This window comes from Sminthopsis crassicaudata, chromosome 4 (assembly GCF_048593235.1).
Source record: "Sminthopsis crassicaudata isolate SCR6 chromosome 4, ASM4859323v1, whole genome shotgun sequence".
Taxonomy (NCBI): Eukaryota; Metazoa; Chordata; class Mammalia; order Dasyuromorphia; family Dasyuridae; genus Sminthopsis; species Sminthopsis crassicaudata.
The window spans coordinates 427,145,977-427,160,340 of record NC_133620.1 but is presented as its reverse complement, the minus strand read 5'-3'; the positions used below and the strand labels follow the sequence as shown (position 1 = coordinate 427,160,340).

At 51.5% G+C, this 14,364-nt stretch overlaps 1 protein-coding gene across 4 annotated transcripts in view; it reads right to left on the bottom strand.

Annotated features, from left to right (window-relative positions):
* Window positions 1-13,967, bottom strand: part of CELSR2 (cadherin EGF LAG seven-pass G-type receptor 2) — a 45,084-nt gene extending 31,117 nt beyond the window's left edge. For all 4 annotated transcript variants that reach the window (XM_074262886.1, XM_074262887.1, XM_074262889.1 and 1 more), the window contains exon 1: window positions 10,401-13,967. In XM_074262886.1, coding sequence (XP_074118987.1) covers window positions 10,401-13,716 — 3,316 coding nt within the window. In that variant the 5' untranslated portion in view covers window positions 13,717-13,967. The remainder of the gene's footprint in view (window positions 1-10,400) is intronic.
* Window positions 13,968-14,364: the final 397 nt, after the last annotated feature.

The following is a 14,364-nucleotide window of genomic DNA, read 5'->3' as shown; positions in this document are numbered from 1 at the left end:
CACCAGGCCCTGGAAGGGGATGGGGGACAACGAGGCCCCGAGCTCGTGCTCTTCCCCCCTCTTCCCCCCCAGGGGCTAGCCAAGGCCCCAACTCTGCTCCTCAGCCCTTGGGGAGGCAGCTGCCCTGGAGCACAAAGAAGAGGGAGCAGAGGAGGAAGTTGGGGCACGTGCCGGGGCAGCTTTTTACAGAGTGAATTCCTGAAAAGTTGAACCAACGTTTCAGTCCTTATAAATCAAACCCTATTTTAGGCGCCTTTCCCTGGCTGGCCGCCATATTTGGCGCGCTCTCTCCCTCCTCCCCTCCCTTCCCTGTCAGATATCCCCTTCCTCGAGAGGCCTTTCTCCTCCCGTTCCCAGATCTGTGCCTTCCCTCTGGAGTGCGCTGTATATTGCACTGAACCAACACTGACTCAGGGGTTTCATACTCTACTGGACCGTGAGCCTCTCCCCCATTAAAATGCACTTTCCCGTTTAGATTAGGAGCCCCCCTCCCCCATTAGAATACAGACTTCCCCTTTTAGAACAGTGGCTTCCATCCCCGGTTAGAATGAGCTTCCAGCTCCCTTCCCCCCTTGGAATAAGGGCTTCCCTCCTACAGAATAACAAGTCTCCCGTCAGGACAGGAGCATCCCCCATCAAAATGGGAGTTCCCTTCCCCCACCAAGTAAAAGGTGGGTCGCTGACCATGTTTTTGTCTCGGAGTCCCCAGCCCCAGTGCTGGTCCTAATACACCCTTAAAAGCCCCTTGGTGACCTGTGTCGTAGGGAAGGAGGCTTCTTTAAAAGAATCAGAATTTCTCAAAAGGAAATTTTAATCTCTTGGACCTCTCTGGCCCTCTAATTTAGCTTTTGCAAAGATCAACCGGCTCCCTACCTTGCGGGGTTGTCATGACCTACCAGTTCTGTGCAACCTTATTATTGTTCTGCTGTGTATATAATAATAGCATTTACATGGAACTTATATAATCATTACACAGAACCATTAGAATGAAGGCTTTCCCTTTTAGAATGGGAGCTCCCCTCCCCCATTAGAATGAGGACTTCCCCGTATAGATTGGAGGTCCCCTCCCCCACTAGAATGGGAGTAATAAATGGTTCTAATGCAAACAATGATTTTCCAAGTGTTTTAGGGATATTAGCTCTTTTTCCAGGGGGCGGTCAGTCGGCAAGAATTTATTAAGCCCATTCTATGGGCTGAGGGTTGCACCATACTTTAAATTTTATAGATGAGGAAACCGAGGCTGACGATTTTTTTTGTTGTTGACTATCATTAAAGTTCACTATAAAAAAAGACAGAAGGGGGGAAAAACTTTTAAAGGCACAATACAGGCACTGTCCCCAACCTTTTGGCTCAGGTACCGCCAACTTCTTGCTTCCATTTCTTTTCTGATCCTCTAAACATAAAAATGTTCTTTCTACGAATGCTTTTGGAACAGCCTCTATCAGTAAATGTTAGTAATTATTTATATGGCTAGGTGAATTCAGCAGCAGAAGGAATTCCCCTAGAAAAAAACCCCTCTGCCAATGCAGGTGAGCACCTACTAGAGAGGCCCGGAGTCTCCGTGATTAAATGCCTTGCCCAGAGAAAGAGCCAGTTTATATCAGGGATGGTACTTGGGCCTAGGACTTCCAGATTCAAGCTGCTGCACCACCGTGCGGTCTCCATTACTCCCAGAGACCTTTCTCACTTTAGCAAACCCCACTGAGAAAACTCGATGTATGACAAAGCTAAGTGGTCAGAGCCTTCCTGTGATTCCTTTAAGAAGCCTGCTTTCCTGGTGCACTTAAAATGTGATCTGATTCAATTTATAAAAACTCCTGCATCTGCCCAACTTTTCAGGAATTCACTTGTTATATATATATAAAGGGAAAGAAGCAGCTGCATAGCTAGCTGTCTGTAGGACAGATTTTTCTGTCTCTTGTAATCTGTCTCATTCTGTGTGTGTGCTGTGTCTCTCTCAGAAGCCTGGGCCCATCCATCCCCTCCTGCCTCTGTATGTTAAGTAGCCCCAGAAAAGAGAGAGCTGAGTCCAGATTAAGAGAGCCCAGCCTCTCCTCAATATCATCTTCATGTCCTCCACCCCCAACCCAGCCTATGGAGGCAGGAGGATTGGATGGAACAATGGTGGGCTGCCGCTTTGGGGGTAGGAGCTTCCCCCCAGTTCCTTAACTCCTCCCTCCTTCCCAGCCCCTCCAGCTGCTTGGAAGCAGGACCTCCATCCCCATGGCAACTGCCCCAACACAAAGCATTCCTCCCGCCCAGCTCCCTGTGTCCTCAGGGAGCCTAGCTAGGCCCAGGCTGCTCCAGCCCCACCCCAGGGAATCTCCTTAGCTGGGTGGGGAAATGATCCCACCCTTCTCTCTCTGTCTCTCTCTCACTCTGTCTCTGTCTCTCTGTCTCCCTCCCTCCCTCTCTCTCTCTCTCTGTCTCTTCCTTCCTTTCTCTCCCCCTCTTTCTCTCATGAGAACACACACACACACACACACACACACACACACACACACACACACACACACACACACTGTCTCAGAATGGGAAGGGAGAGTCCAGATATTAGGTGGGATAGTTTTTGGCACAAAAGGATTCTAGGATGGACCCTTGCCAACCCTCAAGAAATCTTTGCAAAAGACTTCTCTAACTGCTCTTCACACAGAGCACAGATTCAGATACAGACGGACACTGTGCATTGAAGCATTTAAATATATTGCATAAGCACACCTACTTATGACCATAAATACACACATGCTTAACCACACATACTCCCATGACGTACCTAACTTACAAACACACCAGTGTATATGTATTCAGAAATACAGTTTACACACTTAACTACATAAGGAAATAGGTCAATGACCTGGAAAATGGAAAGAGGAAGCTTCTTCTAGGTACTTACTTCTAACTATGTTTGAGAGAGAGAAAGGCAGAGAGTGATAGAAAAAGAGACAAAGAGGAAAGAGAGAGGGAGAGAACTAGCTTTGGAGAGCCAGGAAAAATTGGCTTTGGGTCCCACCTTTGTTACACTGAGTAAATCATTTCATCCTTAAATGTTCTAGACAACTCTCTAAGACTGAATTACAGAGGCGGTATCAAGGTATCCATTAGTAAGAGTTTCTTTGCCTAGATGCTTCCTATGTCCCTCAAGTCACAGATTTAGTCCCTATCCCTAAAACAGTGCTTCCCCCTCCCCATCTGTGCCTGTTGACATCCCCCCCATTTTTTTCAATTCCCAACTCAAATGTCATCCCTTCCACGAAGATTTTGCTGATTCCCCAGTCTATGCTGAACCTGTATTTCATCCCTCTCTGATCCCCCTACCCCAGGAAGTAAAAAAAAATTGGAGCCGAGGAATCTAGAACTTAATGTGTCTAAATTTAAATCCTATTTCTGACTTCTGTGTGATTGTGAGTCAGTCTCTCATAAAACTTTAGAATCTATTGCATGACAGTTGGACACTCTAACTTGCCCCTAACATAGTGATGTTATTTTGGTCATCTTCCAAAATGAAGGATGACAACCAAACAACTTCCCTTCTTGGGAAACAAATTTCCCCATGGGGAAACTGAGGCTTGGATAAGGGAAATTGTTTGGTTGTCCTTCATTTTGGAAAACAAGACGAATTATCCTATTTCTTGGGTTTATTATGAGATTTAGATGAGATTTTTTTTTATGCAAAGTGCTTTGCAAACTTCAAAAGCTTGATGTAAATGCCAGTTATTAGTATTAGGCATTTCTTATGTACCATTGGTCACTTGTATATGCATTTTTGTAGTTGTGAGCTCCACAAAGGCCAGGCCCAATCTCTGTTTCTCATTCTCCACCACTGTCTCCTACAATAGGTTCTGGACACAATTTAGAAAGGCCCAAAGACAATTAGATGGATCCAGAGGAGGCCAGCCAAGATGGTGTAAGCTATGATGTAGAAGGGAACCTGCATTTGAATTCTGGCTTTGCTACTTACCACCTGTCTAACCTTACACAAGTTTTAGTTTCCCCATCTGTAAAAATGGCACCTGGGCAAGCTAGGTGGCAAAGTGGTGAAAGTGCTAGTTCTGGAATCAAAACTGACATTAGACACTCATCAACTGTGACTTGGGCCATATGTCATTTGAACTCTGTTTACCTCAGTTTCTTCATCTAGAACATGAGGGTAATAATAACAACCTCACCTTTCAATGTTGTTATGAGGATCAAGTGAGAAAACTATAGAGCACTTAGGTGCCTGGAACATATATAAATGTTAGCTATTACTAACATAATTAAAATGAAGATGCTGGACTAGCTGATCCCTTTAGGTCTAAGAAGGATTAAAGGGATGGCAGCTGCTACAGACTTATGCTCCTGTCTTAAAGGAGTGGCCCTGACTTTCAACATGGAATACTTCACCAAACACTCAGGAGAGTGTGACATGCAAACACAAGTGACTGAGATTGGAGAGGAAAAGCTGTCCTGGGTGATCTCCAGCAGCAGTCTTACTAGAATCTGCCTGGGACATTGATTTACCAAGCAGCAATTAAGCATCTTCGGTCTGGATACAAGATGAGCTATATTACTTAGATGAGACATGAGCTTGTCACAGAGCTAGCAAAATCACAATTTCATTGAACTCTAGCATACATTATTGCATAATGTGCTTCAAAAAGGCTATAAGCAAAGTGGCAAATGAGGTCCAAGGGAGTTTTAATCTCCTGATACCAAATCCTGATAGATTTCATGGAAGAGGGGGCATGGGATTGTGAGGGGGGTGAGAGAAGTGGGATTAGGAAAGGAAATAGCAAATAGAGGAAAACCATACAGATGCACCAGTTTAAATGTGTACTCATTCATATTCTATCCTAGGACTCAGACACATCTTGTTTGGCTTTTTGTATAAAATTCAGGAGTTGAAAATGGCAATCTCTAAATATCCTTTCTACTATTAAATGTGAGAATCTTACACTAAGCCAGATGCCTCACTACGGGCCTTTACTCCCAGTAATTAGCCCAAATGGACTTGATGCTCTAGCTAAGCAAACCTTGTACCATCACCCTTCCACCCCCACCCCCATTCCCAAGAGATAAAATGCTAGGTCTGGAACTAAAGCCTCTGCTACTAATTATCCATGTGAATATGGACAGGTCATTCTCATTCTCTGGACCTCTCTTTCCTCATCTGTCTGGATGAAATGACCTCTAAGGGCCCTTTCAGTTCTGAATCTATGATCCTAGGACCTCCTAGCTTCTAAATACTCCACTCTCCCTGACCTGACATGCCTTCCTCCTTTTCCTCTGCTCTATATCAATCTATGAACTTGCCATTGTCTTAAACCCTGCTCTAAATTCACCACCTCCAGCAAAGTCAGTTTAACCCCCTCTGGCTCTGCAATCCTCCATTAAACAGCAATAAGATCCTTGCACATAAAGGAGGGAGAATCAGAAGATTCACACTCAAACTCCATGAACTTGATAGTGTCAAAGCTTATAAAGGCTTGTTCCATTGAATTATTAATAGCTCTCATATTTTTATACCACTTCTTTGCTTGTGAAACATTTTCTTGCAATGATAACTCACATTTACACAACACTTTAAGCTTAATATATACTTTCCTTACCACAACCCTGACATAGGAAATGTATAACCCCTATAAGTGAAGAAACTGAGGTTCAGTGAGGTCAAGGGATTTGCCCAAAGTGGCAGTGTTAAATTCAGAACTTGAACATTTGATTCCCCTGATTTTAAATCCAATATTTTTCCACTATAGAGTCTGCAATTAGCCAGTTAGTCAATTCTTAAACATTTACTATATGCCATGCATTGTGTGATATGCTGGGAAGAAAAAAGGAAGGAAGGAAGAACAGAAGAAAGGGAGGAAAAAAGGAAGGAGAGAAAGAAATAAGCATTTTTATAGTGTCTGTTATATATCCAGATAGTCTGCTAAGAACTTTTCAAATAATATCTCATTCTATCCTCACAACAACCTTGGGAAATAGGAGCTATTATTATCTCCACTTTACATTTGAGGAAACTGAGGCAGATAAAGATAAAGGACTTGTCCAGTAGCTAGTAAGTGTCTGAGGCCAGATTTGAGCTGTCTTCCTGACCTCAGACAGGTTTTTATCCTCTTTGGCACAAAGTAAGGTAAGAACTTTGAGGAGCTCACATTTTTATGGAGTAGCCAATGCACACAAAATGTATATACAAGATATAAACAGTGAAAATGGAAGATAATCTCATTAGGCACTGACAGTAGGGGGATTCAGTTATTTCTACTTGTTTTCACATCACTTGGGCATTTATTGGATGTTTTTTCCTTTAAGAACCCTTTAAACAAAAGGACATTTCCTCCTTCCTTATTACCTCCGCAGAGAATCCAACTTTCAGCTGTACACACAAAATAACCAAGATTTTTTAAAAAGTGATTGATCGCATGGTGCACAATTGAAAGAGTAGACCTGTATTGACACTCAGCTCTGGGGATTAATGTGTCTCCATGTCTCCCCTGTGACCCAAGTGGTCAGATTTACCCATTCCAGGGAGGGAATCTAAGGGGTAGGCTCCTATCCTTCCCATTCCGTCTTGGGCATCTGTGTCTCTCTGTCTCCTTATTTCTAGTCTGTCCCCTTCTCCCCTGCTCTATCCTGTTGCTTCCCATCTGGTCTCCCATTTGCAGCCACCTGCCCCACTCCATTCTCTTTTCTCCTCCCTTCCTCAGCTGCCACTTCATCCTCTTATCCTCCCCACTTAGGCACCAGAGAAGTGGGAATGTGTGAGAAAGACTGAGCAGTAAAAGAGGGCAATCTGAGTCTGAGCTGTCAGGGAATTGGGGAGAAGAGAATTAAGATAGAAAGCAGCTCACCTCTTTATCCACCTACCCTCCAGATTGAATGGGAGAAGGCTATGGGCAGGATCAGGACACCCAGAAAACTGTGCCGGCAGAACTCAGTGCCCCAGCCCTCCAAGTAATCCCTTATTACTCTGGGATGACTCTAGGATAATAGTGATCACAGTAACTACTCCAGTCCTAAACTGTCCTCCCAGATATTGGGAATATAACCCAGTCCAAAAGTGTTCACCTTCAAGGAAGAAGTGGATCAGAGGCACTAAATAGGAACCACATCTAAGTCTGAATTGAGGACAGGAGAGACAGAGATAGAAGGAAAAGGAAGAAGAAAAAGAGAAAGGGAGAGAGACAGATACAGAGACACAGACATAGAGAGACAAAGAGAAATCAGAAAGAGAGGGACAGAGAGAAATCAGAGAAAGAGGGAGGGAGGCGGGGGAGAGAGAAAGACATCGATCAGACTAAGGGAAGATCGTTAGGACTGAATTTGGGGCCATATCGGCTCTGGGGAAAATGAAAGGGAGGGAGAGAGACAAAGAGAGACTGAAAAACAAGAAGTAGGGATCTAGATAGAGACACAAAGAGACACATGGAAAGAAACAAAGAGACATGAGAAGAGAGACCTGGGGATGTAGAAGAGAAAAGAAACAGAAAGGGAGCTAGTGATGGAAAAAGAGATAAACGAGATTCAAACAGAATGAGAAAAAAATCAAGCAAAAGAAAGACAGAGAGAGATACACAGCCTAGGAGGGTGAGGGGGGGCAGGGAGGAGAGGAAAGCAACATGGGCCAGAGAATGAAAGAAGGGACAAAGAATGGGGGAAGAGAGACAAAGGTCTAGGGGCAGCAATGGGCTTCCCCCTCCTCAGCCAAATGCTTAACTTTGGGGTTGCCATGGTGACTGCCTCCAAGGGTCAGAGCCTGGGGGAGAGGGTGGGGTTCAAATCTGGGGGAGGGGCAGGGGTGGGACCATGAGGCGCCTCGCCTTCCCTCCCTATTTAATTCTCCGAGAGCCGGGGCATCCCAAGGACACGAAAGACTGGGAAAGACTGTGCCCTGGCAGGGGATAAAAGAACTGGAAGTACCCTTCCAGAACTTCCGTCTCCTTTTCCACCCCAGTGCCCCAGCCTCATTGTGCCCCTGCTCCAAGAGAAGAACCCCAGTCTGAGCTCACCCTGGCTCTTCCACACTTTCAGAACCAGGGACTAGACTCAGGAACCAAAGGATCCCTACCAACTTTTCATCTATCATCTATCTACCAACACCAGCATTCAGAACCCTTGCCCCATAAAGAGCTTAGTTCCACACTTAACAGTGTAGGGATTCTACACTTTTGGTGTCATGAACCCCTCTGGAGTCTACTAAAACTCACGAACTCAAAATAATGTTTTTAACTTCACAAAATAAAACACGGCATTACAAAAGAAACCAATTCTATTGAAATATAATTGTCAAAATTTTTTAAATATCAAATTCTATATTAAGAGCATTTCTTTTGGAAGAGGAAAAACTGAAGAAACAAGCAGGGCAGGGACTCCCCCAAGTCACTTAACTTCCATAGGACTTAATTTCCTTACCCACAGAATGGGGATATGGGACAAGAAGTTCTCTAATAGTCTTTCCAACTCTTACACTATGATTCTCTAAGGTCCTACTCCCAGCTATGCCCTAAGTAGGATAAAGTTCCCTGGCAAAACCTGGGGGTAATCTGCCCCAAGAAAAAAGGTAGCTCCTCCCCTGGACAAACCCATGGGTAGGGAATGTAGAAGCCCAATTTTCACCTTCCTCTGGGCTTCTGGTAAGACCCCACATGTGTCTACAGCCCAACATGGATAAGCAGATGGTCTGCCTCTTCCATCCCTAGCTGTTACTGCCAAATGATTTCTTTGCAGACCTCCTCCTACCCTAGACTGAAATCTCTCATTAAAGTGTCATCTGTTCCCCATCTTGGGGTGTGTGTGGGGGGGAAATCTCAGTTATTCAGCTTCAAGATTCATCTCCCCACCAACCCCAGCTATGCTAAACAAGAAGATATTATCTACCAGAGAGGGGTACATGCCCTCCACTCTGCCCCCAGGGGAGTTTGCAGGCCGTACTGCTCTGGCGGGCACCAGGAATGCTTGGGTCCTGGCCAGACTTTCTCTTTCTCTCTGTGTGTCTCTCAGTACTCTTTCCCTGTCTCTCCCTCTCCCTTTCCCTCTGTCTCTCTCTGTCTCTCTGCTTCTCTCTCTCTGTCTCTGTCTCTCTGTCTCTGTCTCTGTCTCTCTCTCTCTCTCTCTCTCTCTCTCTCTCTCTCTCTCTCTCTCTCTCTCTTTCTCTCTCTCTCTCTCTCTCTCCTCTCTAGGTTTCTGTCTCTCTTGTCTTTCTGTCTCTCACACAACATAACCCCTAAAAGGTAGGGAAGAGGTAGAATGTTCTGGGGATTCTTTCTTCTACATATTGGAAGTCCCCTGTCCATCCTGGACCCCTAAATTCACATTCCTTTGACCTGGGGAGTGGGGATGGATCTGTGGGAATCCAACTTTCAGCTGGAAAAAATTTGTTTCCCCTGGGATCAGTGTGTTTGTGTATGTGGGGGGGGGTATACAGGCTCAAAGAATCCAGGGGGCCCCAGCTAGTGCCTGCCTCCAGGGGGCCCCAGCTAGTGCCTGCCTCCTTTGCATCCCCTGCCCCCCAGGACCCCAAATCCCAGCCTGTGACAGTGGGGTTTGTTTGGACAGAGACAATGAGCTCTAGGCTCATTTCCTGCAGTGAGCTCTGGGGGGGGGGGGGGTAGCAGCCCCAGCTCTTTCAGCCTAGAGGGGAAAGAATGTACTAGACAAAGTCCCCGTCAGTCTCCTGCTCAGCCTAGAAGGAGAGGGGGCCAGAAGGGGCTGGACTCTGGGGTCCTGACCTTACTGTGTGCCCCCTCCCCCTCCACATACACAGACCAGCTTTGGCCCTAGTTGCTGGATGAGATCACAGAAACCTCATGGAGCAGGAGCCTGGGGGAGATGGTCAAAGTGTAGGGGTATGTGTGGGAAGGAAACCTGGATCTTCTCTCAGAGAAACTGGGCAGAAGGGGCACTTTAAACTAAACCTGCCTTCATCTCTCCACCTCAACCCACTGGCCCACTGGAATCTCCTGCACCAGAGCATTTTCAGTTTCTTGGCAGCTGTGCCCAAGGCTAAAAAGCTAAACCCTCCCCTCCTCCCCATCACAGAGTAGGGAGGGAAGAAGGGAGGCAGGGGCATCCAACTGCAACGGACCAATCCAAGCTGTGGGGTGGGAGGCAGAAAGAGTATGAGGAGCTAGGATTCCATGGGATGTTTCCCAAGCCAGTCACTCCTTGCCTTACCTCAGCCCAGTGACATCCAGGACAAACCTACCCTCTGCTTCCAGAGGGGCAATCTGCAGGCCTCCCCCTACCTCATCCCAGTACTGCCTCATTGCCTCCTCAGTCTCCTTCTCCACAGCCCTGGGAGCAGACTCCTCCCCTTACCCCACAGCCAGCCCCCAAAGTCTCCTGAGAATCCCCCAAAGCCCCTCCCACCCTCTGGGGAGACCACACAGCCCTTCCCCCCACATTCACCCAAGTCTTACCTGTCACTGACACACTCATGACGGCCTCCAGAGGTCGGTTGTTGTCCAGGGCCTTGCTCAGCCTCAGTTCCCCCGTGGAGGTGTTGAGCAGCACCAGACTGAGCTCATTCCCCCTTTCAAAGCTATAGCTCAGCGTGTCGGAGACATCAGGGTCATGGGCTGGCACCCGGCCAATGGCACCCCCAGGAAAGCTGCTGGAGCGGTTGGTGACGTAGTTGTTGAAGAGGATCTCAAAGTTCCCCAGCACAGGCGGGTTATCGTTGCGGTCAAGGAGGCGGACGTGGACAGTCGCCCGGCTCACCAGGGGGGCTGAGGTGGCCTGGATCACGAGGACGTACTCCGCCCGTGTCTCATAGTCCAGGTCCACCAAGGCGGTGAGCTCTCCAGAAAAGATATCCAGCTGGAAAACCTCCGGGATGTTGCCCTCCACAATCTGGTACATGATCTGGGCATTGGTGCCCTCGTCCGGGTCCGTGGCTGTGACTCGAGCCACCGCCAAGCCAATGGGGCTGTTCTCTTCCACAAACACGTCGAACTCGTCTTGTTCAAAGACGGGTGGGTTGTCGTTCACATCCAGGACGGTCACCATCACCTCCACCGGGGTCCGGGCTGGGGGGACTCCCTTGTCCACCGCAAATGCCCGGAGGATGTACTGGGCCACGTTCTCCCGGTCTAACCTCCGCAGAGTGCGCACTATGCCTGACGTGGACTCAACAATGAAGTCGCCATCGCCATCGTCCCCACCTTGGAAGGTGTAGAAAACCCTGCCATTTAATCCCGAATCACGGTCTGTGGCGGAAATCTGGAGGACGCTCGTGAAGGGGGGCACATCCTCATAGATGCTGCCTTGATAGGAATCCCGCAGAAACTGAGGGGCGTTATCGTTGACATCGTTGACGAGGATCTCCAGGTAGGTGGTGTCTGATTTCTGGGGGATGCCGTTGTCCCGGGCAGTGATGGCCAGAGTGTAGGAAACCTGGTCCTCGTAGTCCAGCTCCGCCTGCGTGGTGACGGCGCCCGTGTCTCCATCGATGCGAAACTGGGGGATGCTGTCCTCCATGAAGTAGGTGATGCGGGCGTTCTCCCCCGTGTCCTCATCCGTGGCGCTGATCAGGACCACGGTGGTGCCCGCCGGCTTGTCCTCGTTGACGTTGACGGTGTAGTGGGAGCTCTGGAAGACGGGGCGGTGAGTGTTGGCGTCTGTGACATTGACCACGACCTGGGCTGTGTCCTGGCGGGTGCCATCCGAGGCCGTGACCGCCAGCACATACTGTCGCTCCAGTTTGTAGTCCAGGGGCAGTGCCAGCGAGACCAGGCCCCCCCCACTCTGGCTGGTGATGGAGAACCGGTTGCGGGTGTTGCCGCTGGCAATCTGGTAAGTGATGACGCTGTGGGCATCCCGGTCCACGGCCGAGACCGTCACCACGCTGGTGCCTACGGCCGCGTCCTCATTCAGGCGCACCGCGTACTCCGGCTGAGTGAAGGTCGGGTTGTTGTCGTTGACGTCGAGGACGGTCACGCTGACGCTGGCAGAGGCTGTCAGCGGGGGTGTGCCGTGGTCCCTCGCCTCCACCCCAAAGCTGTAGAAGTCGACCTCCTCCCGGTCCAGCTCGGCAGCCACAGAGATCCAGCCCGTCCCATTATTGATAGTGAAGGGAAAGTCGGGCCCGACGCCGGCCAGGCGGTACTCCAGGCGGGCGTTGTCCCCTGCGTCGGCATCGATGGCCTGGACGTGAAGGACCAGATACCCCAGTGGGACGCTCTCGAGGACCGTGGCCTGGAAGGGGGTACTGACAAATATGGGGGCGTTGTCATTGATGTCAAGCACCTGCACCGTCACCAGGCCTGAGACGTTGGAGAGCGGGGGACGGCCCCCGTCCTGGGCCCGAATCCGGAGGGTGTATTCCTTGGCTGTCTCGTAGTCAAGGGGGCTCACAACGTCCAGGGCCCCCGTCTGAGCGTCCAAGTAAAACTGGCCGCGGGCGTTGCCACTCATGATGCTGTAGTGGACCAGGGCGTTGCTGCCTTTGTCGCGGTCTGTGGCCGTGACCCGGAGCACAGGGGCCCCAGGAGTCACGTCCTCCCTCACCTGGACCACGTAGCGCTTCTCACTGAACTGGGGCGCATTGTCATTGTCATCCTCCACGGACAGACACACGGCGGCCGTGGCGCTCCGGGGACCGGGATCCCGGCCCTGGTCACTCGCCTCCACGGTCAGCTGGTATGACTCTACAGCCTCTCGGTCCACGGGGCCCCGGGTGCGAATGACACCAGAACGGGGATCGATCTCAAAGACCTCGGGGGGAGGTCCGCCGGGCCCCTCCACCAGTCGATAGAGGATGTTGGCGTTGGGAGGGGCGTCGCCGTCTGTGGCTCGAACCGTCAGTACCTCGTAGCCCACCTCCAGGTTCTCCCTCAAACTCTCCTTGTACTCAGACTGCTCAAAAACAGGGTTATGGTCATTGGTGTCCGTCACCGTGATGGTCAGGGTGGCCAGGGCACTTCGCCGAGGGGTCCCGTGGTCCTGGGCAGTCACCCTAAAGACGTGGGTACTCTTGGTCTCCCGGTCCAGCTCCTCGGCCGTAGTCACGGCTCCGGTGACCGGGTCCAAGGAGAAGAACTGGTTGGACCTGCTGTCAAAGAGGGCATCCATGGTATACTCTAGCCGGCCCGCCTCACCCTCGTCGGGGTCCACAGCCCTCAGGGAGGCCACTGGCGTGCCCACCGGCTGGTTCTCAGGCACGGTGGCCTGATAGACGGGTGACTGGAATTGGGGGGCTGTGTTCACATTGCGTTTCCTTCGACTTCCTGGGAGATCCCCAGCCAGCCACTTCTCGACCAGGAGCCCCTGGGTCCATGCCAGCCTGCAGAGATGGCACTGCAGCTGAGGTACCTGGATGCACCGATGCCCTGGCGGCAGGGTGAGCTTGCCCTGGGGGGAGATGTGGCCTCGGGCACCCAGCAGGCGGCAGCTCCAGGGGCAGCCTCCGGGGGCCGGGGGCAGGGGAATATGGGCCCCAGGCTCCGGGCACCAGGCCCTCCGGCTTCTGAACCTGTCCAGGGGCACCAGGCGGCCGGTCAGCTGGGGCGCCCCGGCCCGGCAGTGGCTGGTGTGCAGCCAGTGGCCCTGGGTCCCGGCCGGGCAGAACCAACGCTGGGGAGCGCAGAGGACCGGAGAGCTCGGGTCCGGGGCTTCCAGGGAACGGCAGCGCGAGGGGGCCAGGGCCAAGCTCCCCGGGCCCAGCGGTAGCAGCAGCAGCAGCAGCAACAGCGGCGGCGGCGGCGGGAGTGGGGCGCGGGCGACCCGGCCCCGCATCTCTCCCTCCTCCCGGCCGGGTCAGCGGCGGCGGCGGCTCCTCCTCCGGCTTCTCCCGGCCCCGCCGCGCCGCATGCCCGGGCCGGGGGCACCTGATTCCCGGGACCTTCCCGTGCACGCTCCCTCCGGGCCCCGGCCTCGGCGGAGCTCCCGCGCCTGCAGTTTCTCTGCTCACCTCTGGCCTGATCTTTCCTCTGCGGCTCCTGGATCCCCGCAACCGCTCGGAATCCTTCCTGCGCCCCGGCCCCCCACCCCCAGACCCCCCTCCGAGCTCTGCCTGGAGCCCTGGCGGGGGCTCCCAGTCCGCCCCCAGCTCCCCCTGCTCTCCTAAAGCCCGCGCTGTCCTAGTCTGCCCCCCGCGCCCCCGAAACTCCCACCTGCGTCCGCGGCTCTCACCTGTACCTCCGGGGTCCTCCCGCAGGATTCCCGGTCCCCGCGCCCCGGGTCTTCGGCTCTCCCTACGGAGCCCCCAGAGCTCCCCCACACCGCCCGCAGCTCCGGTCCCAGCACACCCCCACCTCCGCCTTCCCCCTCCCCCTCCGGATCCTGCCCAGGGCTACTCCATCTCCCACCTGCGCCTCCAGATCGCCCCCGGGGCCGCTGGAGCTCCTTCCCCAGAGCCCGGCAGTCGCTCCAAGACCCTCCCCG